At 37.1% G+C, this 27,780-nt stretch overlaps 1 protein-coding gene across 4 annotated transcripts in view; it reads right to left on the reverse strand.

Moving 5' to 3' along the window:
* ANKS1B (ankyrin repeat and sterile alpha motif domain containing 1B) overlaps window positions 1–27,780 on the reverse strand; it is a gene marked incomplete at its 5' end in the record, with an annotated part of 460,979 nt that overhangs the window by 336,400 nt on the left and 96,799 nt on the right. For all 4 annotated transcript variants that reach the window (XM_082485311.1, XM_082485313.1, XM_082485312.1 and 1 more), the window contains one exon: window positions 9,205–9,345. In XM_082485311.1, the coding sequence (XP_082341437.1) occupies window positions 9,205–9,345 (141 nt within the window). The remainder of the gene's footprint in view (window positions 1–9,204; window positions 9,346–27,780) is intronic.

Here is a 27,780-nt window from a genome sequence, read left to right on the forward strand (position 1 = left end):
TCAACACCATTTAAGTAAACTCATCATTTAATCCACTAAATTAAGAAGAGAAAAAAAAAAATCATAATTTTCACCAAAGATTAGAAACTATTATAGATAATATAACGATCTTACTCTGGCTGTTCATGTTCCAGGTATACTGTATGCCAAAGTTTTCCTGACTAATGGTGGTCCTCCCTGGAAAATAATTCTGTCTCTACCATGGCTACATCATCACCTATCAAACTAGTACATCACCAAACAAGATAACAGGTTTCCTCGCTGGTAACATACAAACTAGATAACGCCACAAGGCTTTCTACTTCTAGTTTTGGTGAACTTCAACACCAAGTAATACTAGCCAAATCTGTTTCCTTACCAGTCTAATTTGAAATGTACTTCCACTGAGTGCATTGAGAGGTAAAGTCGTTAGTGAAGTGAAGGATGACACCATTTCTTGGGTCCAAATTGTTAAAATACTTTAGCCAATAGTGTTTAGTAAAAAATACGGTCTTTGGTTTTCTCTCTTTTTAATAAAGAGCAAAGAAGAAATACTTCCTCTTTTATACTCCCTTCTCTGCACCTCAAGAGTTCAAAAAATTACTATAACGCTCGCATTAAGCTTAAAATTTAAGCAAATTTTTAGAGGAAACTGAAAATAGAGATTTCAAACTGGAAGAATATGTTAAAATGAAAATAAATAATACCCAATAAAATTCCCAATATTAAAATTCTCCAGAAAGAGTCTACAACATAGAGTCACACTGTCTCTCTCCAGAGAGTATCAGTACAGAGATCTTTTAGGAATAGACTTGAACTCTATGTGAAAACTGAGTTAGCTCCTTACCTAATTTCCTCATTTGTCTCTAATGTATCCAGAACTGTCTTTGCAATTGTAAACATAATTGCAGCATAATAATTGTCAATGTCAGGCTTTCTAAAGAATAATCTTAACCTGCTTCTACAATACAAACAGAATACAAAATTCCTTCCCATTAAAAACTACACAAAAAGAAGTACCAGCAGACATGATGATCTTCTGGAACTCATACGTGAAATACATAATACTATTAACAGATGCATCAAACTCCAAACTCTATATATTCCTATCACTGCCTATACTGATAAAGACACAGTATTATATACAGTTTATCTCCTAAAAAATGAACTCAACAGTCCACTTTCTATGCCCTCCCTCTAAATAAAAGACCTTTTTTTTTGGAAATTTCTCTTCCACAGGACAACCTCTGACAAAGTTGCTAGAGTTCCTACCTCTAGGAATCCTGCAGTTGTATATGCAGAATATAGATCAGTCTTAAAAGTAAATGTGAAGGTCTTCCAGAAGTTCTTTGCTACTTAAAAGATGAAAATCTGACTTTAAGCTAGAAACGTAGTGCTTCTTTAAATATTTAAGTAAACTTTCCACTACAATCTATATTTTTGTAAATAGACATGCTACCTGGCAACATGAGGATTTATACTTACAGCTTTTAAATCAAAGTTCAGTTTTTCCATAGCAACTGCACTGTTCTCTTTACAGATATTACTTTCATTTCGTAATAGACAAACGTGGTGTTCCTGGTCGGCGGTCATGTCAAACATAGGGAATAACTGTCAGGATTTTTAAGTTATGTATGCAGCACAATTCAAGAGACTGCAGTCAAGCTGATCCAGCAGCTTCCTAAATGGGACATAGCTAAACCTACCTTATCTCACAATTACTTTACATCACAATTAGAAAAATATGCTGACGTGGCTGTCAAGATTAAGGTGTGCAGGCTGCTTGCTTTAAACTGATAACATTGCTATGATCACACAGGACTCTGCACCACCCATCTCTCTGACATTGCAGACGGCCCTGTATTTATCTCTGTACATCAGGCCCTGTTTGCCCCTTAGCAGAGAAATATTCAAAGCGTGCTATCCAGGCAAAAGAAAATGGAATGAAAACTACAGTTTCATACATTTGGGGTATGCTGCTTTATTCCAAAGAAAATGTGAGTATGTATGTATGTGGGTACTGATAAACTTCGTAAAATAAATATATTAGGAGCTGAATAGTAAATTAACCTACACTGCAGAACAGAAGATTAAGACCAAGAAGCGATTCTATTACTGGCACACAAGGGTGCTCTACACTTATTTACCATATTCCTTATCCCTTCTTTACATTGCACCCCTTAACCAATCAATAAAGCAAACAAAAGCCCTCACCAAACCCATCTTTGCTCAAATTGCTTCCTACTACTTTACCAAAACCTATGTTTGGACAAACAAGGAGAGAGAGAAGCTATCTTTTGTTCAAGCTTCTAAGTTTCTGCCATAAGGAGACTTTATAGGGAAAATGGCTGAAGTATTCCAGTATCTTTAACTCCAGATCCGAGCTGATTAATGCCTATTTCACATTTAAATACAAGATCGCGGAAGTTAAGGTTCTGTCTTCCCCGTAAGGCAGGAGTAAGAGTCAGGAGTAGACTAACAGGCACAAGTACTCTGCATACCCCAGGCCCTACTGCTACCGGGGTTGTCCCCGTACTTTGGTACCACATCGCTAGACCATTGTAAGACATGTAAACACGGGTTTTTACAAATCTTATCTGCATTTGTAGCACGCACTACTGGGAATCTTCAGGAAAGAACCCTGCGGTAGAATATGTCAGCCAAGACATGCAGCTATAAAAGCAGATGAAATATGTTCACACACGCATATGGGTAACCTGTATATGAAGTGCATGCAAAGTAATCTGCTACATCAGTAAGTATTCCTTCTTGGTCTTATTCTTCTTTGCTGCAATAACAGGTCAAATAACTACCACCTTTCAATTCAGCTTCCAGTTTATGTATTTCATCGATTTTATTAGTATCTGAGCGCAGCAATAGGTCTTACTGTCACTGAACTGTCACCTGCGGTATCTACCCACATCCGTGCCCATGGGCACAGGAGCCCTTTTTCAGCTCAGCCCTGGGCCCTCAGTTCCTGCCTGAGACAAGCTGCAGAAGTGCCCATCTCTAACTCTGCCACATCTGTGCCCATTGGCACATCTGGACCGACGACCCCAATGATCTGGACCCTGACTTGCAGACTGACTTCCCAGCTCCACTTCAGACCTGCATTACCATCATGGACATCCTGGCGATCTGCTCTTGGTTCCTGATTAATCTCACCAGGCCTGATCCCAACCCCAACGTGTGGACTGACTTTCTGGCTTGACATTGGACCTGCCTCAGCAACATGAACTTGCCTGATGTACTGCTCTCAGGGTTGCCCCCAGCCACCCCCTCAGCCTGCTCTGATCCCTCACAGGAGTCGTGGGACCGGCCCTAGCTGGTGAGGACCTGCCCTGCCACCCCAGGCAGCCCCTGTGGCTCCTGACACCCCCGCCCTCAGCGAGTCACCAGCCCTCGGTGCACCCTGACAATATCCACGTATTAAAACTTTCTCTTTCAAATAACCTGTGCCAGTGTTTCACCACCCTCATTGCAATAATTTTCCTCCTCATATTCAGTCTAAATCCACCCTCTTTTACTTTAAAGCCATTACCCCTTGCCCTATTGCAACAGGCCCTGCTAAAAAGTTTGTCCCATCTTTCTTATAAGCCCCCTTTAAGTACTGAATGCTGCAACAAGGTCTCCCCAGAACCTTCTCTTTTTCCAAGCTAAACAACCCCAACTCTCTCATCCTTTCCTCACAGGAGAGGTGTTCCGTTCTTCTGACCATTTTTGTGGCCCTCCTCTGTACCCGCTCAAACAGGTCCATGTCTTTCCTGTGCTGAGGACTCCAGAGCTGGATGCAGTACTCCAGGTGGGGTCTCATGGGAGTGAAGTAGAGGGGCAGAATCACCTCGCTTGACATGCTGGCCATGCTTCTTTTGATGCGGCCCAGGATATGGTTGGCCTTCTGGGCTGCAAGCACACATTGTCGGCTCATGTCCACCTTTTCATTCACCAGTACCCCCAGGTCCTTCTCGGCAGGGCTGCTCTCAATCCCTTCATGCCCCAGCCTCTGTTGATATCAGGGATTGCCCCGACCCAGGTGCAGGTTCCTCAGGTGGCACAAACCTGATCTTCCTAACAGTGGGAGGGACTTTGCCCCCCCAGTCCCTGTCTCATGGTCCATCCACTCAAGAAGTGTGGGAAGAGAGATCACCTATACATATACAAGAAAACACAGGCTTTGCTTGTGCTAGGGCAGTTTGGGTCCAGCTGCTTTTATCTCACCATGTCTCAAAGTTCTCTTAATGACTTTCTCTGAATGTTAGTTTGCATTAAAACAAGGTAGACCAAAATGCCCTTCAACCTTTGTGAACTATCTAGACAGAAATACACTATGTAGATAGAGGCCACACTGCCTTCTCTGGGAATTTGTGATCTTCCTGTCCCTAGAAAATGCATCACAACCCTACTGGATGAGGCTTCTTCCAGAACACAGTGGAAACAGCTAGCTATGTTTTGGGGGGTCTATTTGTTTTTATTTTTAATCTAGGCTGGTAGAAGTGCTTGTCTTGCACAAAATGATACAGATATTAGAGCACCCACAGGACATCTGATCAAGTTTCAGTTTTTTTCTGGTTTAGAGATCCACATCCACAGCATCTATCTATTATAGGCTAGGTTATAGGCTATTAGATTAGTCTTTAGATTATAGGCTTTTCTGATATAGAGGTACTTTCAAACCTTTTGCTATGATGAAAAAATTTGATAGAAGTTGAAATTTGATCAGATGAAAAAGCACCATCCAAAAGTGACCATAACTATGTAGTCTTTGGCTTACGGCACTTCACATAAACTGTCATAATCATATACAAACATAGAGCAGGGACCAGAATTCAAACTCCTTTTACCAAAAATATAAAGAGGTGAATCCTTACTCAACCTAAATTGGCTCTTCTTGCCTCTGTGAGGACAGAACCTTAACTCCATTCACTGACTAACCAAAGGCAATGTGGAATAGCAATGTGCCTGAACCAAAACAAGAGAATGATGACAGAGACTGGCATGGAGAAGATATGCATTGGAAAGGAGCAGACTGGCATTCGAAGCTTGTTGAAACTCAGACTGGGAAGAAAAATCAGTTGATGGCTGGATTTCAGAGGAATCGGTCTCCCACTACAACCACAGGAGTGATACAGGTTGAAAAATAGGACCTGCAGCACGTGTACCCAATAACTGAAGGTCTGACTGCTAGCGAGGCTGTAGCTGTGTATCTACAGTTATATTGTAGCTATAGCTGCAATTTACAAACTGCAGTCAATGGGGCGGTGCAGTCTTACGATCTGACTCTGTGGCTAGCAGTCTCAGCGCGTTTGTAGTCGAGGTCAATCACTGTGCTGAAGCCCATGTTCCTACATCTTCACTGCTATCATTATCTGTGCTGTGATTCCTTCAAGAAGAGCATAAACAAAGCTGTAGTGTCAACCCAATTATCTGCAGAACTCTGTCCTGGCAGACTGTAATTGTAACTACCCATATACACATGAAGCCAACTACACTATTTCTACCTCTAAATATTCCCCTTCTACATTTAGCTGAAGTATTGGTCTCTTGACTAATTCCTCATTTAAGATGGTCAATAATAATGATGTGACAATGCTTCCAGCTGTTTTTATCATTAGCAGACATTGCTCAAAAATATTTCTTAAGGATCATATCTCAGTTTTATTTCCAGTACTTACCAACAGCATAGCAGGATCTCTCCCGCTAAATGTTATGCTTTGTCCCATAATTCCTATTTTTGTGGCTACTGTGAGAGAAAACTATATATGAAATATCATATTCTTTTATTCCAGCTCTTGGAAAGGAAGAATGTTCATTAGTATCTTATTTTTATGATGGCCAGAAATATAACCATTAAAGCATTAAAAAATCTTGGTAGTTACTGTAGGAAGATTTTGCAAGAACTGGAGATCCATGGAAGAGGGTCTAGTACTATCATACCATTTATAGAAGCTTTGTCTCATTTTAATAGACCCGTTGTTGCAGAGTGAACTGTTTCCAATGAAGTCGGCAATGTTAGAATTTGAGACTGCTGTAGAAACGCTTTTGGGATTTTACATCTTTGAAAGTTTTCAACACTTTACTGTGCTGATATTTAAGATACAGATTCCAGAATTTTTAATAATAAGATAATTATTCAGTTATACGGGTGGAAAAAAAGTTTTTCTTTTGTACTGGCTGAGAGCCAGAAAATATAGAATCTGGAATTTCCTAAGAAAGTTTTTTCAGACATAAATACTCATTTGTGGAAGTCAACACTTTTCACAAAAATGTGCATCAGTTTTACCAAGGATGGAATTTCTGCTCCAAAAGAAAGATTAATTTCGGAAAAAAAGCCCTACATTAACCATAAATTCATAACATGCAAATGGAATTCACTCTCTGCTAAAATAAGAAGAGGCATTTAAATTTCAGTCTCCCAAAATCCAGCTAGATATCCTTGTTCTCTGGCTTTTTGTTGGTTGTTTGTTTTTTTTTTTTATTTTTTATTTTATTTTGGGGTTGGATGAAGCTGGGTGTTAGCTCCATTCTGATGTAGAATTGGGCACCTTCTGAAACCCTGAAATTTTTACAAGACACACAGATTTTTCGTCAAGCTCTTCCAGGACTTCACCAATTGAGAGACTGTAAAAGAGAGTTACTTATTCTGCGAATACCTGTATTACTGCTATGTTAGGTTTAAAATGATATCTGCAGAGCAGTTTACACAGAACTTTCTATAACAGCCCTTTCTAAAATGACACTTCCCAGCACAGTACAGACAGAAATGCCATACTGCATGTCAGAAGTATCTCCAGCCAAACCTTTTTCCATAACTGCAATAAGGAAATCAAGTTCATCAAGGAGAGAACCGCTCTTTTCTCTGGCATATTGAAAACTGCTAGCTCATTAGGTCACAGATGGATACTGTCACAATCTCACTTAAAATTCACTTTCGTTTTACCTTGTACCACTGACTGCGTATATAAACCAAGAATAAATCTTTATGTTTGTTCTCCTTTGATGCGTAAACACAGTCTATTTATATAACTGTAAAATCTATTTTTAACTACACGAGAACTGGAAAAATGAACTTTTCATTTGTGTTCAAGAGTAACTGATAGACCCTTTTCCCTATTTTGGGATCTTTAGTAGAGTACGGATTTTAAGACATGTCAAGTACCTTTATCTCATCGTTTCTTCATGATGAAGTCTGGATTTTCTGATATGTGACTGGACTGACATGAGTATCAGAAGCACATTTTTGTACTTATAGCTAAAATGTGCTGTTGCAGATCATATCTATCATAATTTTTTAGACCAATTCAAGATATTATTCTTAATCTAAAAACTGAAATAAATAATTTGTGTTCTTGATCCCCTAGAACAAGATGTTCTTTTCTGCATTCTGAAGTAAATGTGAAAGATCCAACAGATTAGCTAACAGCTTGAAAGATTGCATACAGTGATGGCAACACTTTATAAACTGAATTCACTGGTTTGTAATTTGGAGATTTTTTGCTACCTAACTTCTTTCCTTTCTTCCACAAAAAGAAAAACAACAATAAACCAAAACTATCTCCGTCTTCAATTTTTATGGAGAGAAACAATCTAGAAAGGTTATCTGTCATTTCATGAATGAATATAGAAGAAATATAGTCTTTTTTGTACTCATAATTAAAAATCTTATTAGTTCTCAGAGCAAGAGAGATATTGTAAGGCTGAGTTTAAAATATAAGTATGACGAATAAAACTAATTCAAGAGTCACTATCTTAAAAGTTAGATCATTCTTGAAATGGATCTCTCCTTTTAAAAAGGAAAGAGGTACCAACCAACAAAGCTAACTTTATTCTATTTTTCAAATGCATTCCTCAATTTGATAACACACTTTACATATGCCTTACATTAAAAAGAAACAAGGAAAGCGAAAATGTTTTTTAAAATTAGCAAATCACTCCAAAATGGCATATATGTTCATCGTAGGAAAGTTTAACAAAAATTAACCCATAGGTGATGCAAAAGAAAAGTCCCACTGAAGAAATATTTTTCGAAACAAATTCTTAAAAATGAGGAATTAGTAACTGCTATTGGGAATCAGGATAATTCCGAGAGATCTGCACCTTGCCAAATGTCTAATATGAAAGATAGTAAGAAGTAGAAAACAGCTACTGAAAGGGGAAAGGAATATAAAAGCTCCTTATAAAAAGATAGGGCAGTGCTCATTGTTATTCAAGCCCATTAGTTGCCATATCCTGTTTCCATCGACTCCAGGGGAAGCTTTAGCATTGACTTCAAACAGGTGCAAGTCCCACGAGACTAAATGGAATAAAACGTACAGTCACGGTATGAAAGCAACAGTGTATAAAGTGTGGTGAGACAGGATATGTAATTCCAATCTGGTACACAAGAATCTGACAAAGCTATTTAAATGCAGTGCCAAGTAAGGATGCGACTGAAAAACCAGACATTTCTAAACAGAAATTTGGCAGGCCTACATTCAATGCTACAAGAAAAGCGCAGGAAAAATGCTACAGAAATGAGAGCGCTAAACTATAGTGGGGGGAGAGAACAAGGGAGACCCAGATACAGCAATAAGCATCATCCTGTTCTGTAGCAATACAACATCACTTGTTCAGGACACAGCTGTTGGCATGCCTTGGTGGATACTGCGGACTGGTCCGCTCTGAGAATTGTTGGGATTTAGACCCAAGTATATAACCCATTTTTATTTATTCTCCCCTGTATTATCGTGAGCATTTGAAAATGTTTGGGGACTTTTTTTAAAACTTACATAATCTTCAAAAAGCAGTCTTAGGCTATATTCTTACATCGGTTGAGTTATGCATGATGTCCTCAATCAATTCTATAAGGAAAGTAGCTGAGATGTCATTAGATTAATTAGAAGCTGGTCAAAAATAGAGTACTTATCCCAAAGGAAGCTATGTGACTTTAAAATTTCTTGCCAGACTGAATCAGAAGAGAAAGCTATGCAACATAAAAACTGTCTAAAATGGGCGTAATAAATACCAAAAAGCCTCAATATTAAACTCATCTGGATAAGTATTACAGCAGTATGACCGAACCTTGACATTTGACTTTAAAACTGGAATTTGAGGTTAAAATGAAGACTGAAGGTAACAATTATGAAGGGAATAAGGCCAGACCAGAAATTACTGTAAGAGGTAAGACAGAGAAGAGATTAAACAGCTCTTCTATAGTTAATGTTTTATGATGAAAAGGTAAACATATACCTGTGCAAGCATGGGAAATCCGAGGTTCCTGCATCCATTACATGGTGTCAATGCCTCCCATAAACCTGAAGGACCACAAGTATTTTCACCTGCATCATCATCTTCTTCCTCTCTTGGTGACAGACATGTTGAAGAAGGCCTCTGTGCATAAAGAAACAGTACTTTCAAATTAAACACAATGATATATTGTAAAGAAATATTTTACTCTAATGAAAAGAACTTAAAAGATTCCCATTTATAAATTCCAAAATATTAACTGCTATTTCAATACAAAGTAACTACTCAACTGTCAATCTGCTATAGGAAAATCACACTTTCTAAGGAAGGTGCATACTGACTTATCTGCAATCATACTTCAAATATGAGTGAACAGAATATATTAAAAATATGTATTTATTTTCTTCATTATCAAGTAATTGGCAATTTCGACTTCATTTTACTTTAAAATTCGCATTAACATCATTAAGTTTAGGATATCCCACAGAGAATAAAAATGATGCTATCCCCAAGAAGGAAATAATATAAGCTAAGGGGATCTTGCTTCAATAGTCATCTGTTGTGTTCAGAAATTAAAAGTACAGCTGTATTACATTTGCTTGGATCAGTCCAAGGTTTTTGCAGAAAAAAAAAAAGATAAATTCAATCAAAATATGAGGTTTCAATTTTTATTTTATATTTACCAATAATAAATGCATTAGCATATTTTGTAGGCAAAAATTTATTTTAAAATGACCTTTCTTATTTTGTTTCATTAGTTAGAAAGGAAGAAAGGTATGGGAAAAAGTCATTCAGTCGTAAGCATATTGGTCTCCATGATAAAGGGATAATGCTGAATTTTGCTTAAACCACTATCCTAATTTTTTATGACAACCAGAAACAGGAAGAGTGGACAGTTCCCATTATTTATGCTACTTTGCTACACAGGATAGTCCACCCCAACTGAATGAATTGTAGTGGCAACTGTTATTGATTTCAGGAGGAGGAGGAGGAAACTTAAGCCAGTAACAAACGACTTTTTAAATCTCATGTTAAAAAAAAAAAAAAGACAACAAAAAAATGCAAATTTTACATCTTAATTCTTTGTCCATATTTACATTGGAATATGTAATAGCTGTTCTAGCCTGCTTGACATTTGTTTGTGCAGCCTACCTGACATCCAGATACTAAATGCTGTCTTTAGGAATGCTTGTTTATCTTAAACAATCTTTCAGAAGCAGCTGGATTTTTGCCTCACCAACATAATGCTGTTTGAGAAATGGCTGACCACATCTATTAATCTGGTGATAACATTAGCTCTAAAGCACTGCTATGAGGCCCATATAAAAAAAATAAAAAAAAAAGATAAACAAACAAACAAAAAACCCCCAAACCCGAAACACTTAACTGCAGATTATTTTAGCCAATAGAATAAAGAAATGTGTGGAGTCTGCTGCAAGAAAGGGAATGAAGAGGTGAAGGAAAATTAGTGGGGGGAGGAAGTGAAGAGGCAGCAGCAGTTCTGAAGATGAACACAAGCTGATGGAAACTGTAAGAGAAGCAAAGGCACAGCACAGACAGGTACTAATTCAAATTGTGTAACATCTGGGGATCATTTAACTTTTGACTGTTATACTAACTTCTTAGACATAGATGTGGTTGGTATACCATTACTTTAAGCAGAAAGAATACTTCTAAATTTTATTTCAGCTCACTCACCAAAGATGAGAAACACGACATATCCATCGCTACTAGTCCAATTCCCCTCAGTTAGAAAATGGTTGTTCCCTTGGTGCAGACTTCATGAATCTAGCCATATCTTCTAAAGCTAGGCGGATTTATTTACTTTTTATTTTAAAAGTCAATTTCTGAAACATTCTTAGCATGATATTTCATGAGGTTATTTTGACAGTCAAGTGGTACCACAGAATGTGTTGCCATAGCAACCAGTATTCCTACACAGATTATTAAAAGGATGGAGTTAACTCTGCAGAGTGTGGGTCGTGAAGGACTATTATTGCGATACATTTGCATAGACAAAGGAAGCAGACTACAGGTCTTTCCCTTCTGTTTATGACGCCATCTTCCATGGCAGGTGCCTTACGTTTATACTGTTGTACCAGAGAATAAAGTGCTTCTTGCCCCCTGGAGCAAAAAGCAAAGAACTGCAGCAGCGCTAGGTGCAGAAAAGCAGGTAACACACATTAGCTGTGACTTTACAGCCAATGTAAGTGAGGGAAGACAAGAGTCACCAAAAAAAAAAAAAAAAAAAAAAAGTATAGTCAATGTACCTTCTAAAGGTAAAAAATACACATGTGTAATATCAGAGAGAATTTTTTAACACAATTAAAGGAAGATGAATAATGACATTCAATACATTTGAATCATTCCAGAGAGAACATGTGAGTATTTAGCAATTACAGGAACAGAGTAGGAAAAAAAAAAAAAATCATAGCAAAAATATTATTGAACCACAGAAAAAATACACCAGCCAAATGAAAGAATTGCATTATTTCCATTGGATTTATTTTATATAAATAGCCTAAGATAGAGTGGGGATCACACAAATTTAAATTAAAATTGTCAATATGAATGAGAAGAAGTGGGGAATATTATATAGGCAGATCTCCTAGTCATTCAAAAAAGGACCAGTCGATATCAGAGTTCATTAAACACACTGTTCAAATAAATTGACTGGTACTTTTATGCAACTTGACAATCCAGGTATGAATTACATGATACAGGCTAATTTACAGACTATGGCAGAGTAGGGTTGGCTCTTTTTATACTTAATGGCTGATTTCTGTCTTCTTGCCCAGATTTCTGCTACTGATAAAGCACTAAAAAGGAGACATCAGGAGAAACGTATGCAAAAGGTCAAGAAACAGTTATCGCTATCACCTTTCTCACCCAATCCCTGCTGCCAGAAGCCCAGTTCTTCCCAGACAACAGGTGCAAAGGGATAAGTGGGAGCTGCTGCAGGGATAGAGCTGCATTTGCAAAGAGGAGTGAAAGAGTTAATAGCTGCATGACAGAAAGGGGAGTCAGAAGTTCCCCAAACGGGGTAGACCGGGTTTGCATACCCTGGGGACAGGGAGGCACCTGGAGGAGACAGGTGAGATACAGAAAGACCTACCATCAATCCACAGACCTCAGACTGTCACACAAGCCCATAGAACTCCTGACCCAGACCACCCAGTTTCCCGCTGTTCTCCCCCAGCCTTCATTGCTTTCCCAGAACTCCCTCATTTTTTTCTGTTTTGTTGTATAATTTAATTTTGCCTCCTCAGAGATCCTTTGGACATGAAAATCTAATTCTGTGTGTGCTGCTGGGAAGCCTTGAAATAGCCCTGTGGGAAGAGTTTTAGTGAAATTGAAGTTATTTATGCCCACTTCTCAGAGAAAAAAAAAAAATAAAGAGAGGAAGAGATTTCTGTCACCTAAAGAAAAATAGACACAATTGAGAACCTTTTATTCTTGCCTGTTTTGACTCCAAAAAGAAAAAGTAAATGTAGTTAGAAAATGCCACCTAGCTCATAGTTGCTTAATTGATTGAATTTGACATTATGAAATGGTTAAGTCAACATAAACTGTAATATTAGGCTTCAAAAAGGCCAACTCTGCCTAAGCTAGAAAAGTCATGAGTATAAGCATCATATATCCTCAAACACAACAGACAAAAAACATGTAAAAAGGAAAAGTTGGTAGGGAAACCACAAGACATTCATACAGAATAAAAGACTTAATAAAAATTCTGGTTTTTACTGGAGCACTGAAATAAGTGTTAAAAATTGCTTATAGCAGTAAGAGACTAACAATATAATTTCTCCATACATAAAAAAGAGAGAATAACAACACAGCAGTAAGGGAATAGGAAGATCTAGAGAAGGACATCGGACCATTACAATTAGTGCTAAGTTTTCCATGTACTCTACTAGGCCTGACAGATCACCTCTAATTTTCATATCTGATGAGCATTTAGATTATGCCTTTTAAAAATTTAGGTATGGAGGCCTTCCTTTTCTTGTCTTCATCTACACAAAAGGCAAAATTTGCCCAGTAGGATACATTAGACTGAAGGATACTGTAGTCTGTAAATAGGCTATTTGTTCTCCCAGTATATGTATGTAAATCAGATTGGCTACCACAATAACTTGACATCTCTCTCCTGGTCCAAGAGAACAAGCCAATGTTTACCAACAGACAGAATGATAAGTATACACCAAAAAGCAGAGAAAGTCTGTTCAACTCTTGAATGTCAACAGGAAAAGAAAAAGAGAGCACCTTTAATCTTAACTATTACTTAAAGCTACCAAGTTTACAGCTCAAGAAGCTTTACACCATGTATAAAACATACATAAAGTTTTGGCCTTCCTTTTTACAGATGGCAACAATTTCCTGACTACCATATGACCTCACTGTCTTGTCAAGTTTATGACTACCGTAAGTCACACAAAACCTCTTATTTCCTCTTTTTCTCAATTTTTAATGAAAACCGGTCTGCTTTCAGCCTTGACATTTGTAAGCAGCCATTGCTAGGCAAAATGTGATTTAATTCCCTCCTTTCAAGATACAGAGGAGACTTTCCTGTAGTAGTCCAGTGAAATCCAAAACCAAACACAAAAATCTTTCTTTACGTCTCGTATCTCTGTTTTTGTATAACGATAATCTGTTTGCAGAGGTATTGCAAATACCCTTTCAGACAGTATCCACTAAAGCAAGATAGCACCAGCAAAACTGTAAAAGATAAAATAATAGGACGTTTGCCACTTGCTATTCCATCATTGTTCTGGACAGTAATGTTAACTGTTCATTTATCTTGCAGCATATCATGTGTTAAGAAAATAAGCTTTTGGAAATGGAGCAGCAAAAGCGAAATCTGGAAGGCAATCTCCTTCTGCTTATGGAAGGCAGAAAGCACCCAGACTTTTGATAGGCTAAATGCTAACACTCAGTCTGGACCTATGCAGTCAGTAGGAGCTTCCTTCTGAAGAAACAGTTTGTCAGGCATAGGACCGTGCAAATATTTCACATGATCTGAACCGCTGGATTACAGAGGCGTGCTTCTACCTCTCCTTTGCCTGGCCCAAAGGATATGTAATTATGTCGTGAAATATAAGTGAAAAAAAACCCAAATGCAGTTCTATGTTCTAATAACTCTAATTTTATGTTATAATAAGAACTAATAAAGAGGGAAATTGTTGGTGAATATCCGCTATAAATGAGGCTGAGCAGGTTGTTCTCTGCTGCTGCTGTTCCCGGCAGCCGTGGCAGCCAAGCCAGTGACAGCGGAGCTGGGATAGTGTTCCTGTGCTCTCAGTGCTCCCCCTGCTGCTGCCCAGGCTGCTCCCAGGGGAAAACGCCTGATGGATGCAGAAGGGAAGAAAACAGCATTTGGACGTGAAATGTAATACCATCAGTGACCATTTTTTCCACAGCAGGATCCCTATGCTAACCAAACGTACCCTTCTGGGATTCAGTAAGGATCCTGACGAGGAGGAGCCCGATTTACAAAACACATGCTATGTCTTACAGATGAACCGCAGTGAAACATTTTGGTGGCCTGGGTACACCTTTCCTACATCCCCCGAGGGGTCCTTCTCCCTCCTTGGTGTTTTTCCATTTCCCATCCTCCTTATCTCATCCTTCACCTTACACTGCACATCTGCAGCCATTCTTTCACAAGTATGTTCCCAGTTTACACTTCTTTCATCTTTTCATGCGCTATGAGTCTGGTTAGAGTTTGATTGCACCTCCTGTATTCAGCAAGGGAATACCAGGAGAACAAGGATGGTCTTGTACCTAAAGCAGCTGAATGTTGGAGAAGTGCACTCTGTACCTGTCTCTGCCATAATCCCTGTGGGATGCTGGGCATGTCATTTGAACTTTCTCCGAGACGGTCACCGCGTTTGTGTTCCTTATTTCCTGGCTATTTTGAAATTGTGAAGGCAAGTTTGCAGAAGTGCCAGGCTACATCAGGAATCAGCATGAGATATTCTGTGACCATTTTCAGTGGTACGTGAGACTAAGCGCTCTGAAAAACCAAGCTCCAGCAGTCCCAGAAAGGGAGAATCTTGACCTCTATACCACTGCACATCACAGTATGCTAGGGATTGGAAGGGACCTCAAAAGATCATCTAGTCCAATCCCCCTGTCGGAGCAGGAACACCTAGATGAGGTTGCACAGGAAGGCGTCCAGGCGAGTTTTGAATGTCTCCAGAGAAGGAGACTCCACAACCTCCCTGGGCAGCCTGTTCCAGTGCTCTGTCACCCTCACTGAGAAGAAGTTTCTTCTCAAATTTAAGTGGAACCTCTTGTGTTCCAGCTTGAATCCATTACCCCTTGTCCTATCACTGGTCGCTACTGAGAAGAGCCTGGCTCCATCCTCATGACATTCCCCCTTTATATATTTATAAACGCTAATAAGATCACCCCTCAGTCTCCTCTTCTCCAAACTAAAGAGACCCAGCTCCCTCAGTCTTTCCTCATAAGGGAGATGCTCCACTCCCTTAATCATCTTAGTTGCCAAGCTACATGGGATAGTATTTTCCGACCGGGGCTCCCTCCGTAAAAAAAAAAAACAACTTGTCTGAAGCAGTCGCACACTTTGAACTCAAGGACAGTAATGTCTGAACCTGGGAAGAAATTCCTGTAACTTGAAGTCAGCAGTCATGGTAATTGCCTACGTGTAACAGTTATATGTATTAACTTTAGGCAAACATGATTAATTCACATATGTGATGAAAAGTTGATGAATGTGTAGTTACTGCCCCTCAGTGGGCAAGTGCTATTGACACCTATCATGATGCGCACCCCAGAAATTAATCTTTCTGTCTTCAGAGCAGGATCTGACCGTATGCAGTAAATATACCCTGGAACTAGTTGGCAAGTACAATGCACACTGAGGAAGGTCAAATTTATAAATAAAAATGAGATTATAAAATGAATGAGTACCTCTGAATGCGTTTTTAAAGCAGGGCCACACATCGCAATTTTTTAATTCATCCTTGGATGTAACATAAATAATGACAACTAAGACAATTCTGAATATTTGCACTACTCATTAAAGGATGCATACATATATACAATATGACAACAGTTTTAGGATTTAAAAACCTAACAAGCTATTAATTAATCAGAAAACCCCAGGTATAAACTAAAGAAGATACCTTTTCTTACACTGATAAAGCAATTGGTATTTTTCAAGACTTAAAATAGCTTTTCATTTGCTAAAAAATAACCACAAAAGAAAAACCGGCCCATCAACAGACTGTCATTTATTAACAAAAAGGTTGATCTTGGATAATTGATTTTTCACTAAACATAAAAGCTTTTGAACTGAGTGTGGTAATCTTCATATGAAGAGCATTTCATCTCTATATAAAAGCCACTACCAGGACGCTCATATTTAGCCACCTGATATTGTGTCTGTATACCTTAAGTGCAAAGCAAAAGACACCTCGATGTACTTCAGTAAAAATCTTCACTCTTCTCTAACTCCTGTTTAATTTTGCCATGTGGGTGAAGATTTTCAAATGATAGAAAATTCAAGAATTCAATAAATCAAAAAATTTCAGAGAATGGAACATTAAGTGCTTTTAGTAATTATTATTTAACCATAATTAGATTTATTGATTAATTGATTTATTGATATTTATTTATTCATTTCTGAGTTTAATCCATGGATTAAACTAGTTGTCTTTAACGCATGGAAACATAGGCACTTCCGCAACTTATTTACTCCATCCTATTATCTGCGTTTAAGACAGGAATGAGTTGCCTTCCAAACTAATTTCTCCTTCTTAACTTTAGGTAAAATAAAGTGAACCTGTGTTTTAAGCACTTGTCTAACTTTGAGTGTCTACCTAATACTCATAAATCAGACTATTTGCCCACTTAGTATCGATTTCAAATGCTTCTAGTGCTTTGCTTGACCAAGGAAAAAGAACTTAGCACATTGAAGCATAAAGCCCCAAGACAGAATTCAAACCAGCAATCCATATAGACTGCAAGGACACTTTATGCTACAGAAACGTATTTCTATGGATGCCTTTCCATCCCACAGGCATAGTAGATTTGACCTAAGTTGGTATGTAGGAAGGGTATACGCAAATGTAGGCTGTGCAAAAATGCAGGAATTAGGTAACTTTTTTTTGAGCCTTGAAGTTTAAGCACACGAATAGTTCCAATTAAGTTAATGGGATTTCTCATGTTAATGACAGGCCTATGTGTCTCCCTGAATCAATATGCACATGACTCATTCCAAAATATGACTCACTGTGAAAAACTCATGTACCAGTTGAAAAAGAAGAAACTGGTAATGAAGCCTGCAGAAAAAGCAAAATCAAGTGTTAATATTTTTAGAAATAGTAAATAGAATTAAAAGCTTAAGCATATTTACCTTTGCATAAAGGAAAAAAAAAATATAATTCAAAGTAAAGACCAGCATTTTTGGCTTTAAATGTCACAAAAAGAAAATACTGCTTGGAGAATAACTACAGAGGCATCTCCGTATTTAACATCCCCATACTATCTGAATGTTATCATATAACATTTGAAAAACTCAGTGCAATGTAATTGCAAAGCAAATCAGCTGTAAAACATGTATTTTTCTTTTTTTAAAGTTGTGAAAGAGAGGGCGGATAAGTGGGTGGCAGAATGATTAAACTTATAGAAAATACATTATTTGTCATGAAATAGAGCAGAAGGAACAGAAATTAAAGTAGGGGAAAAATCAGGTGGTAAGTGAGTAGGCAGAAGTCACCACTTTATTACTCCTCCAGTGCAAAGCTTTTTATTTAGCATTCATATTCTAAGTGAAAGTGTTTTAATGGAATAATAACTGCATATTCAGTAAGTTGCTGTTGGCTTAATGAAAGACATAAGAGAAAATCATACCTGAATAGACAAAGCCAATCTAAAGAGGAGCTATATACAGCGCTGAGTTAGTCACCTGAAAATGAACGTTGGTTAAGAGCGGATAGTCAAAAAGGCCTTGAAGAACATTTGTACTAGATTATCTACAGATCCATCAGTAGCAAATCACTAGTAGTTTGCCATATTGCCACCTAAGTACTAAATAGATTATAAAAACAATGCAGTAGAATAGCTGACAGTCAGTTGAAACGTCTTGGCAGCCAAGTCAGCGTGCTATCGAAGTTGAAGGCCTAACTGGAAAAGATCAGTCAAACAGCAATCTACCTTTTGATCTCAGTAAAACATGCAAGAGTTCAGACTCTTCTAGAAGTATTAGAAAAAAGGACCACGCACAGAGACAGTCTGTAAGAGATGCAGAATACTATCAACTGGACAACAGCTCTCAATGCCGCCTGATTTACATGGCGGGTGGAAGCAGAATTCAAAATCATCTTCACTAGGAAGGCAAAGGTTGTGCTATGGCTGGTAGGAAAACCCGCCAGTGCAGAGCTCACATACCGCAAGCTACTGCTTTTTCCTGTCTTATATAATTAAAACAGCGATTTCACTGCAGTCATCTCAATAACCAGCGCTACCAGAAGTTTTAGGACAGTGGTGGTTGCTCCTCCTGTGCTAGCTCATCTGCACTGTTCTTTTTGTCTGTGGTAGACTCAACATCGTATGTACAGATCTACTGCAATACAAGCACACTTTTATGTTGTTTTCCAGACATACTCCTAGGTAGCTGAAGAACTAACACTTAAATTCTTTCTTCAGCCAGTCATCATATAGTATGTTAAAAGCCCTGGGAAATACAGATAAATAAGTCAGTCAGGAATGTGCCTTCAGCTGTAACTACTGTGTAACACTATATTTCTTATGAAGTACCTATGGCTAACTAAGTGATCTGTTAAAACTATTTAGACCCCTTAAAGGAAACACCATTTTCAACAGAGACAAGGGCAAGGCACTAAATATCCCAATGCACATACGGAATCAACTATTAATAATTAAAAGAAAGACCAGCATAGGAATAAAACAGTTGAACATTTTAATATTGTTTTTGTCTAAGATTGACAGGCAGTGCTGAGGCTGCTTCTTTGCAGGCTGTGTAGAGTTCGTATTCCAGAGATATCGGGCAGAGCACCAATATCCACAGAAATAATAGCAGTAGTATTAATAGAAACTGCTCAATCTCAAATAACTACTGAAGCAAATAAAATTGAAGAGCCTCTTCTGAGGTTTTCCCTCATGGCACTAAACTGAAACTTATAAGTTTAGGAAGGACAGATGCCAAGAGAAAAGAAAATAGATGATCACAAAAGGTGTAAATCATTCAACTCACACCCTTCTGGAAAAGCAAAGAAACTGGTGTAAAACCAGATACGTGCCCGGTCAGGTAACTGTGGTTTCTGCTTCTAATCTCAATTTAAAAACTTACACCAATGAACTCAGCCAAGGGTTTCAGAATATAGCGAAGTTACAGAAAAGCTAAGGGGTGCATTTATAGCACACTGTTGAACAGTATTAATTCCATGGGCAAACGTTTCTAATGCATAGTAAGTATTAGGCAGTTGCCCCTTAATTCTAAGTTACTCCTGATCTTATATTTTATAGAGAATCTGGTCCAATAAGTTTTTCTACTATTCATTTTCTACGTGCTGAACTTTTCCACAGGGACTTAAAAAATCTGCCAACATAATGCAATGAAATTCTATGTCATGAGTGGTCAGCTACCTCCAGACTTAAGGACAAAAATACTTATTTTTTTGTATGTCAATTATAAAATAAGTGTGCTTGTTGCCATTAGGATAGACTAAAAATAAAATTAAGCAAGTAGTCCAAAAAAGTTGCCCAATGTTCTAATTTCAGTTGCTAGACAATTCTTAAAGAAAGCGTTCTTTTTATATTAGTTTCTCATGGGTGGTCCTTTTTCCCTGTGAAATACAGCAGAATATCTACCATTAGCATAACTTGTACACCTCTTTTTAAGAAGCAGCAAAGGAAGGAAACTGGGACCGCTGCTGCTAAGAGAGTACCTACTTATTCAACTTCAAAAGAATCACAGAATACGGTACAGTGAAACCATATATTTACACTTATCTTCATCCCTTAATGGATCCTGTAGGGGTTCACATAGCTCTGATGGATGAGTAGGCTCCATCTTCTGTTTACACCATAGGAATAAAACTACGCTGTTCCCCTCGCTGCAGAAAACAACTGAGAGACATACCCATATGGTTCTCACTCTTCTCATGCGTTTCCTATCAGATGGTGCTTATCAGGCTTTACTGTCAGCTCCAAGCTTAATGACTTTATTCTTATACTAATAGAGTAGACAGGAAATCAGTGTTGACTTTAGGTATATACCAAGGATATTTAAGATTTTTTCTCTACTGTTTGTATCCTGTTGGCTAGGCAGAACACGCATTTATTCTAAGGTCACTATATATTAAAAAACACAATAAAATCTGCACTGGTACCTGCTGACAACAGTGACAGAGTTACAGAAATATTACAGAAATGCCTACCTCTGTCACATGCAGAAACATCAAAAGTTAAGGAGTTCTAGAATGATAGATTCCTTATTTAAAATTGCAGGACAGAAAAGAGTACATTTTAAAGCATTCTTTCTCCTTCTTTCCTTATTAACTCACTTATCTTTCCCCTAGGGTAAATATCTGTGTGATTGTGAAAAATAAATCTCCCACATATTCAAGCTCAGGCTTTTTACAAGTTATCAAAACTAATTTTTCAAGAAAGAAAAAATATGTTTTCAGAAATTAAAATCTAACCATACTTAAATGTTAGAGAAGTCCTTCGTATTCCTTATAGATTTCGTACATTGTTACATATTCTATTGTTCAAATGCGATAAACCAAACAGACTACTAAAATTTCACAAACATTTCTCAATCCCTAATGTTAACACTGCCAATCTGCCAGAAGAACATTTAGATCTTGATTAAGTTGTCTCTATGCTGAGGTCCAGTGTCTATCTTCAGGCACTCTGCCTAGCCTCTAACTGCCACTCCAGAACATCGTGACTTTCCAAGTCCTTTGTCACATCTGCCAGCCCCATGTAGATGCCTCAGCTGCTGACCAGAACAGCACTAGATGCCTATGTTTATTCAACTCACTTGAGGGTTTATGGTGGGATTTGTCTGCCAAGCACTGGCACCAGTGTCATTTTAGATCCTACAGGGTAGCTGATGACCCTCAGTCACTGCTCCTGAAGGCACGACTGAGCCCATGTTAGCCTCACGCAAAAGGCACCTTGCTCATGCACAGTGACGCGAGATACTTAACATTAAAGCAGCTGGATCCCACCTTTGGGATTTCAGCACCTACTGGTGATACTCTGATCAAATAAGGAGAAAATGAATTTTAAAAGAACAAAGGAAGATCATGATGAAATGAACTTCTTGTTCTTTTGTGAGGGAGAAGCTGAAAACCTGATTCCAGCTGGAACACTGGAGAAAAGTCTGAGGAGAGAAGAAACCCGAGGGAAACACAGGGCAGGAGTCCATGACAGATTTTTGGTGGACCTCTAGGGAAGGTCAGAGCTTGAGGAAAACATCTCTGGTGACTGATATCCTAGTAAGAGCAGTCTTCTTGATGATATGTTTTGTAATAATAGGACAAAGAGAGACTTGAGGTTAATATTGCAAAATCACCTGTTTGGGTTGAAATCTCATGGTACTATCTCCTCTTTCTGTTCTTCAGAAGTGACTGAAATTCACTCAGAAGACCCCAAATGAAGTTGGAGACTATAGATTAAAAATGGGCATCGTGTTGTACACTATTGCATACTCACGGGATGATGGACACTGAGGGTATGGAAGAAATGGAAGAAACAAGTGTTCTGCTATGCAAGCCTGGCAACAGCGTCCACAATGGCACAGGCGGCTCAGAGATGTTAAAAATAAAATTAAAGAAAAAAAAAAAAAGAAAAAGGCACGAACAAGCATGAAAAAGAAGGTTCTCTAAAGCACTGAATAACACATAAGAAAAGATATTTAATTAAAGCAAATATACTTCATATTGGGAAGATGATCTCAAGATCAGTTTTGATAGAGTCCTCAGATCCTGGCTAATCCTGTTGAGATTAGTAGATTTCTTTGGTATTCATCTAAGTATAATGAAACAGAGGTTAGTCTTCAAATTACATATGTGCTCAGCACTACAACATATGACAATCTCTGAACTAGCGTGGCCCTTGTGAAAAAAAAAAAAATAAAAAAAAAATGCAAAAATCTACTGTGGTTAATTTAATAAAACATAGCTGTCCAAAGGATTCTTGAGTGGATAAAATATTGCTAATCTTTTCAAGAGCACCCCAAATTTACATACAGACTTATAGCCATAAAGACAAACAAGCTCTTTGATGTGAAAAGCTTATAATTACTTTATATGGAAAAATGCTACACCCATATCTGAGAACCTTATGGAAAAGAGATTTAGCTAAGATGAAAGGGTCCACAGCAGGGCAAGTGAAGTGGTGGGTAGCCTGGCAAGATTTACATACAAAATAAACTTGAAAATGCTAGGATTACTTAGTCAGGAGAAAGAAAGCTTTAAGAAAGAACGATCCCGAAGTATTGCAAGTTACGGAGTGTGTGCACAAATTATTTTATATTTCTTCTTTTTTACTCTGTCAGATTTTACTGTATAAGAAAAAATGGGAGCATATAGTCAGTTTTTCAGTCCAAAGCAAATGCCTGTACATAAAGCACATGTTCTGCAAAACATAGTGATACAGGGTCATTGCAGTAAACAATGTGACAGATTGGATCAAAAGGATTAGATACATTTAGGATTCACCAGCGCAAGCTAAACACATAACAGCATCCAGAGAGATTCATTTGTCTGTAAGCTATTTTCCTGCAAGCATCTGATAGTCAAGGAATTTGCCACACACATACATAATTGGACAGACCGATTAAATACTCCAGGAAATCATTCTAGTGGAAAAGGAGCAGGTGCTTTTAAATGCAGATTAGATGAATTGGTGGCTTGGACAGCACCTTCCCCTAGTTGTACTTCACTCCATGTAATTTAAACCATACTAAGTGTTGTCATGTTTCAGGATTTTATATTCTTAAGTAAGTGCTGACTATCTCACAGGGTATGTCTGTGCAGCCCGCTGGAGGATCGTCTAGCAATGCTTCTACCAGAAATCGCAGCAGCAGGGAGCTGCAGGCTAATTTAGTTGGCTGTGAAGCATGCCACCGGGCAAATTATTCCGTGTAGTCCCACACGGCTGCTGTTAGCATCCCTCTGACACAGAAATCTTTACAACAGTGTACTGAAGCATAGAATAACCTATAGATACAAAAAATAACCTATTTTAATAATTACTGAACATAGGTTAGGAACGGCTAGATTAAAAACGCCTGAACTTCCCTTGGCTAGGTGAACTACCTAACAGAAGGGACACAAATTTATATGAAGTTGGTACATTCCATTCTGCTTCTTTGCAATGACCAGCTCATATTTAGATAGAAATTAGAAATCATTTCATAAAGTAGCTTATAGCTAATATATCATCCTATATTGACCAAGCGTATGCTTGGTATTGGATGTCGCATTATAAGTGTCTGATGAAAAAAAAATAACAGCAACAACAGTTCTTCTCAGTGGGAAATACCACTGTGTGCATTAGAAACTGGAACTAACAGATGGTTTTTAGTTGGGTGGTAGCTTTTAAAAACAATTTTTAGAGTTACATAATCTTATCTTCAGAGAGTGGGTAGACCTTCGCAACAAGGGAATCTTAAAAAGCAAGGTCTACATATCCTAGGAGAGATGGCCTTCATATTGTTATTTCCCACAGAAATAAGAGTCAGTACACGCTTGTAAAATGAGATTCATAACTGAACTAAGAGTTAATGAGCAGTCTAATACAAAATTCTTGCAATGTCAAAATTTGGCAATACATACATTATCCATTACTATTATAAAAAGGAAATTAAGTAAATCAACAATATTCCAAACGCTGACCCTCAGTACAATTTTTTTTTTTTTTTAAACATCATGAAGACCTGCAAAATACAGCAAAGCACTATAACCAAATTCAGGAAGTGTTACTATATTAAATAATTTTAAATTTATCTGCTTCTCTCCATGGAACCCCAAACAATCAGGCCTGATTGTCTTACTATTCCCTAATGAATAAGTAACTAAAATTGGTTTTGAATGTGTTTTTAATATATTCTCATTAGTTGTCCATTGTATATACTTCTGGCTTGCTCATCATCATTGTCATGTAGAATTTTGTCTCACTCTCTCAATAGTGCAAGTTTATGACATTGTTAAAGGCTACCACTTCTGATCCAAGACAATAATCATTTTAGTCAAGCATATTTGGTCTCTCTTAGCCATCATAATATTTCAGCCCAGCCATTATTTATTTAAATGTTATGTTAAAAAAAAAAATTGATTTCTTGAATAATGCTACTAAATTGTCTAACTAATATTCTTCAAAAAATTCCAGTGATTATTACTTCGTAAAATAAAAAAATAAATTCTTTTTTAATATGTGCTCTTTTTATAAAAAATAATTGTTCTTTACCTTAGAGAAAAAAATGAATAACTACTGACTACTAAAGAAATATGCATAACTTCTATTACTTCTAATACATTCTTTCTTAGCCATCTTCTTTCAAAAACACACAATTTTATCCTTTCAAATCTCCCCTTGGATACAAACCAAACATGCTGTTAGTTTTATTGCTTTTACATACCCTAATCTTCTTGATATTCTGACATAAGAGAGTAAAAAATGAATCTTCTCTGTCAATACATACCATCCCTGTTTTCAACAATGTTAATATAAGATGTTTTTAAGCATTTTTTTTTCATGCTCTCTTAATGTACATAAGTATCAACTCCCCTTTCTGGATGACAGAAGTAAGCAGAAATTGACATTTATATGCCTGTGATGAAATCCAAGTCTTTTTCCTGAGACTACACAGAATCTTTCTTCATGTTTAAATTTAAATTACTGCTGCCAGCCTTTATTATCTATTATATAACCACATGAAATTTAATCAGATATACTGCTGCCACTTCTGTGAAATCCCTCTGAAGTGCAGTCACTATGATCCTACATGTTTTTACTATCTTCAGTTTTATTCTGTAAGCAGAAAAAAAAAAAAAAAAAAAAAAACCAACCCCAAAACCAAACAAACAGAGGCACCTTATAACTTCATTACCTGGAATAAATACTGAGAAACTTAAGTAAAATGCTTTAACGGATACTCTGCTGTGAACAGCACAAAAGCAATTTCTGGAACTATGTCTTCTTTAATTTAAATTCATTTCACATACCCAAAGACAGTAAGATATTGTATTTGTACTTGCAAAACAATAAGGTAGTTCATGTATTATCCTTCTGAACACAACAGCGTATATGTAAAAGCAATCGTTGCAAGCAACAACCTACTACACAAGATTAAAGGGACTGATCTGAAAAAAATACTTCAATTTGGAATTTCAGTTTTATTACGTGTATATGGCAGATTTTTATTATTTTAAAAATAGTTTTAGTTCAAAAATTCTCAAGACCTAAAAAAATATGGAGAATAGTTATTGTTACTAAGTTAAAAGAAAACAACAGTCTTCAAATTCATTCTTAAGTAAAGACTAGAAACATACGATAAACTTTTGAAAAGAGGTTCCTCTTATTCTCTGTTAAGAGTCAATTTTAGGAAAAAAACATTAAAACAAAATATCAAATTTATGAAATGAAAAGATTGAGATGTATTGTATCCAATATGTACATCTTGCAAATATATATATATACTTATACACAGAGATATGGAAGTGTAGAAGTTCTTAATATCCTATTTTTTGTTTTGCAATCACAGGCTGTCCAAAGCAAATTAAAAGTAACATATCATTCTCTGGAATTCACAGGAATTTTTTCTTACATGGACATAAATTCCATACTTTTCTGATTTTTTTAAATTAAGAAACACAATAAGCAAATATATTGCAATAAATACAGCATATTTCTGGTTTTAATACTACATTTAGAATAATTTGTTCTCACATGAATACATATACAGGAACCTCAAACCTGACAAGAAACCTGTAATGATGTTAGTTAGTACTCCAAGGACAGAGGAATCTAAATTAAAGCAATTTACTTGCAGGAGCTCAGGAAGATTCCTCACAATATACACTTTGAGATTCTTCTGTTCGTTTTCCCGACACAATTTTTTAGTTTCCCTGCCTTGTAAGTTATACCTATTTAATTTTTCTTACTTGCTCTTGAATCACACAGATTGTTTGAATACACGCGATGCGTAACCTCTGCATTGTAATACGCCTCTAAATTTAGCCCTGATATTTTCATGTGTAGTTTAAATGTATACCATGATGTTCAAAAAATTCTCCTCTTATAAGAATTATAGGTGTTTGCTTTTAGGCAGTTTGTACTATCAACTGTGTTAAAAATGCATGATTTTAATGTAGCAATGAAAAAAGTTGGAAAACTCATATAAGATGGCTGCTTTTGTTCTTGAAATTACTGAGCCAGACTGCCATCTATTGGAAAATAAATATTTTTTAAATTATACCTTTTTTTTTTAAAAAAAAAAAAAAAAACAACTGAAACTACTATAAATTATTCTCAAAAGCTGATTTTGCTAGCAATCATACTTAAGACAGCTCAATTTTTTAAAAGGAAATGCCTAATTTAACTAAACTGTGGTTCAATCAAGGATTTCCCTACCTCTTTTTCCACCTCGTGTTTTCTGAAACATGCTTTGAAGCACACCACCTTCTCTGACTTGCTGAATGATCAAATCCCTAGTTATTTGGAGTGAAAGGTTTCCATTTAGCAAAATGGAAAATCTGTAGTATGTCAGTACTGAACAACACATAAATATAAAGTTTTCCCAGCCCGCCTGTGCGGCAGCTATCAGGGCTCTCCATGTCTTTGCGTGCACAGGGGAACTAAAGAGAATGTTCAAGTCACAATGACCAAAATGCGGGGAAAAGGCAGAAAGGAACTAGGAGTAAAAATCTATAAATCCACCATTAACCCCACCCAGAGCTTAAGCCTTTGAGAAAAATGGGCAATTCCAACTGAGACAATGCCTAGGTGTATAAATGCCTTTTGGAGCTCTCTCTGAAGTAGCATAATAACCCACATTTCCAGTTGCAAAATTATGTTCAATCTGCCCTTTAATTTTGTGGAAACAATGAACAGGGAGTTGATGTCTGATATCTCATAATATACATGTTTTAATGTGCGGTGAAGATAGACTAAGAAACATAGAAATAATATTTTACATGACAGCACATCAAAAGTACACTGAAAGACAGCCAGAGCTGCAAAATCAAGCACTGAAATGATAAAGTTTTCAGTGTAGCTATAACTTGACTTTCTTTAGTTTAGTCTTTATAGTGTACTCTTCAAACAAAAGACCACGTTAACTCACTCTCATCTGACTTTGTGCTATTCAGCAAACAACAATTCACAGTTTTCATCCTCTTCATTAATTGCTCTCCTCATTCAGGAAGCTAACACAGTCGGCTCTTCTAGAACTCAAAATTTTTCCCAGTTTCCCTTTAAGTTTTTGGAATGGAAGCGTCCCATGGGGACATTTTTACTTATCTCCGGATCTGTTCCTATTCACATCTACAGTGTGGTGTCTATTCTCACTCTTCTCAC

The sequence above is a fragment of the Vanellus vanellus genome (genome assembly GCF_965231255.1).
Source record: "Vanellus vanellus genome assembly, chromosome: 1".
Classification (NCBI taxonomy): Eukaryota; Metazoa; Chordata; class Aves; order Charadriiformes; family Charadriidae; genus Vanellus; species Vanellus vanellus.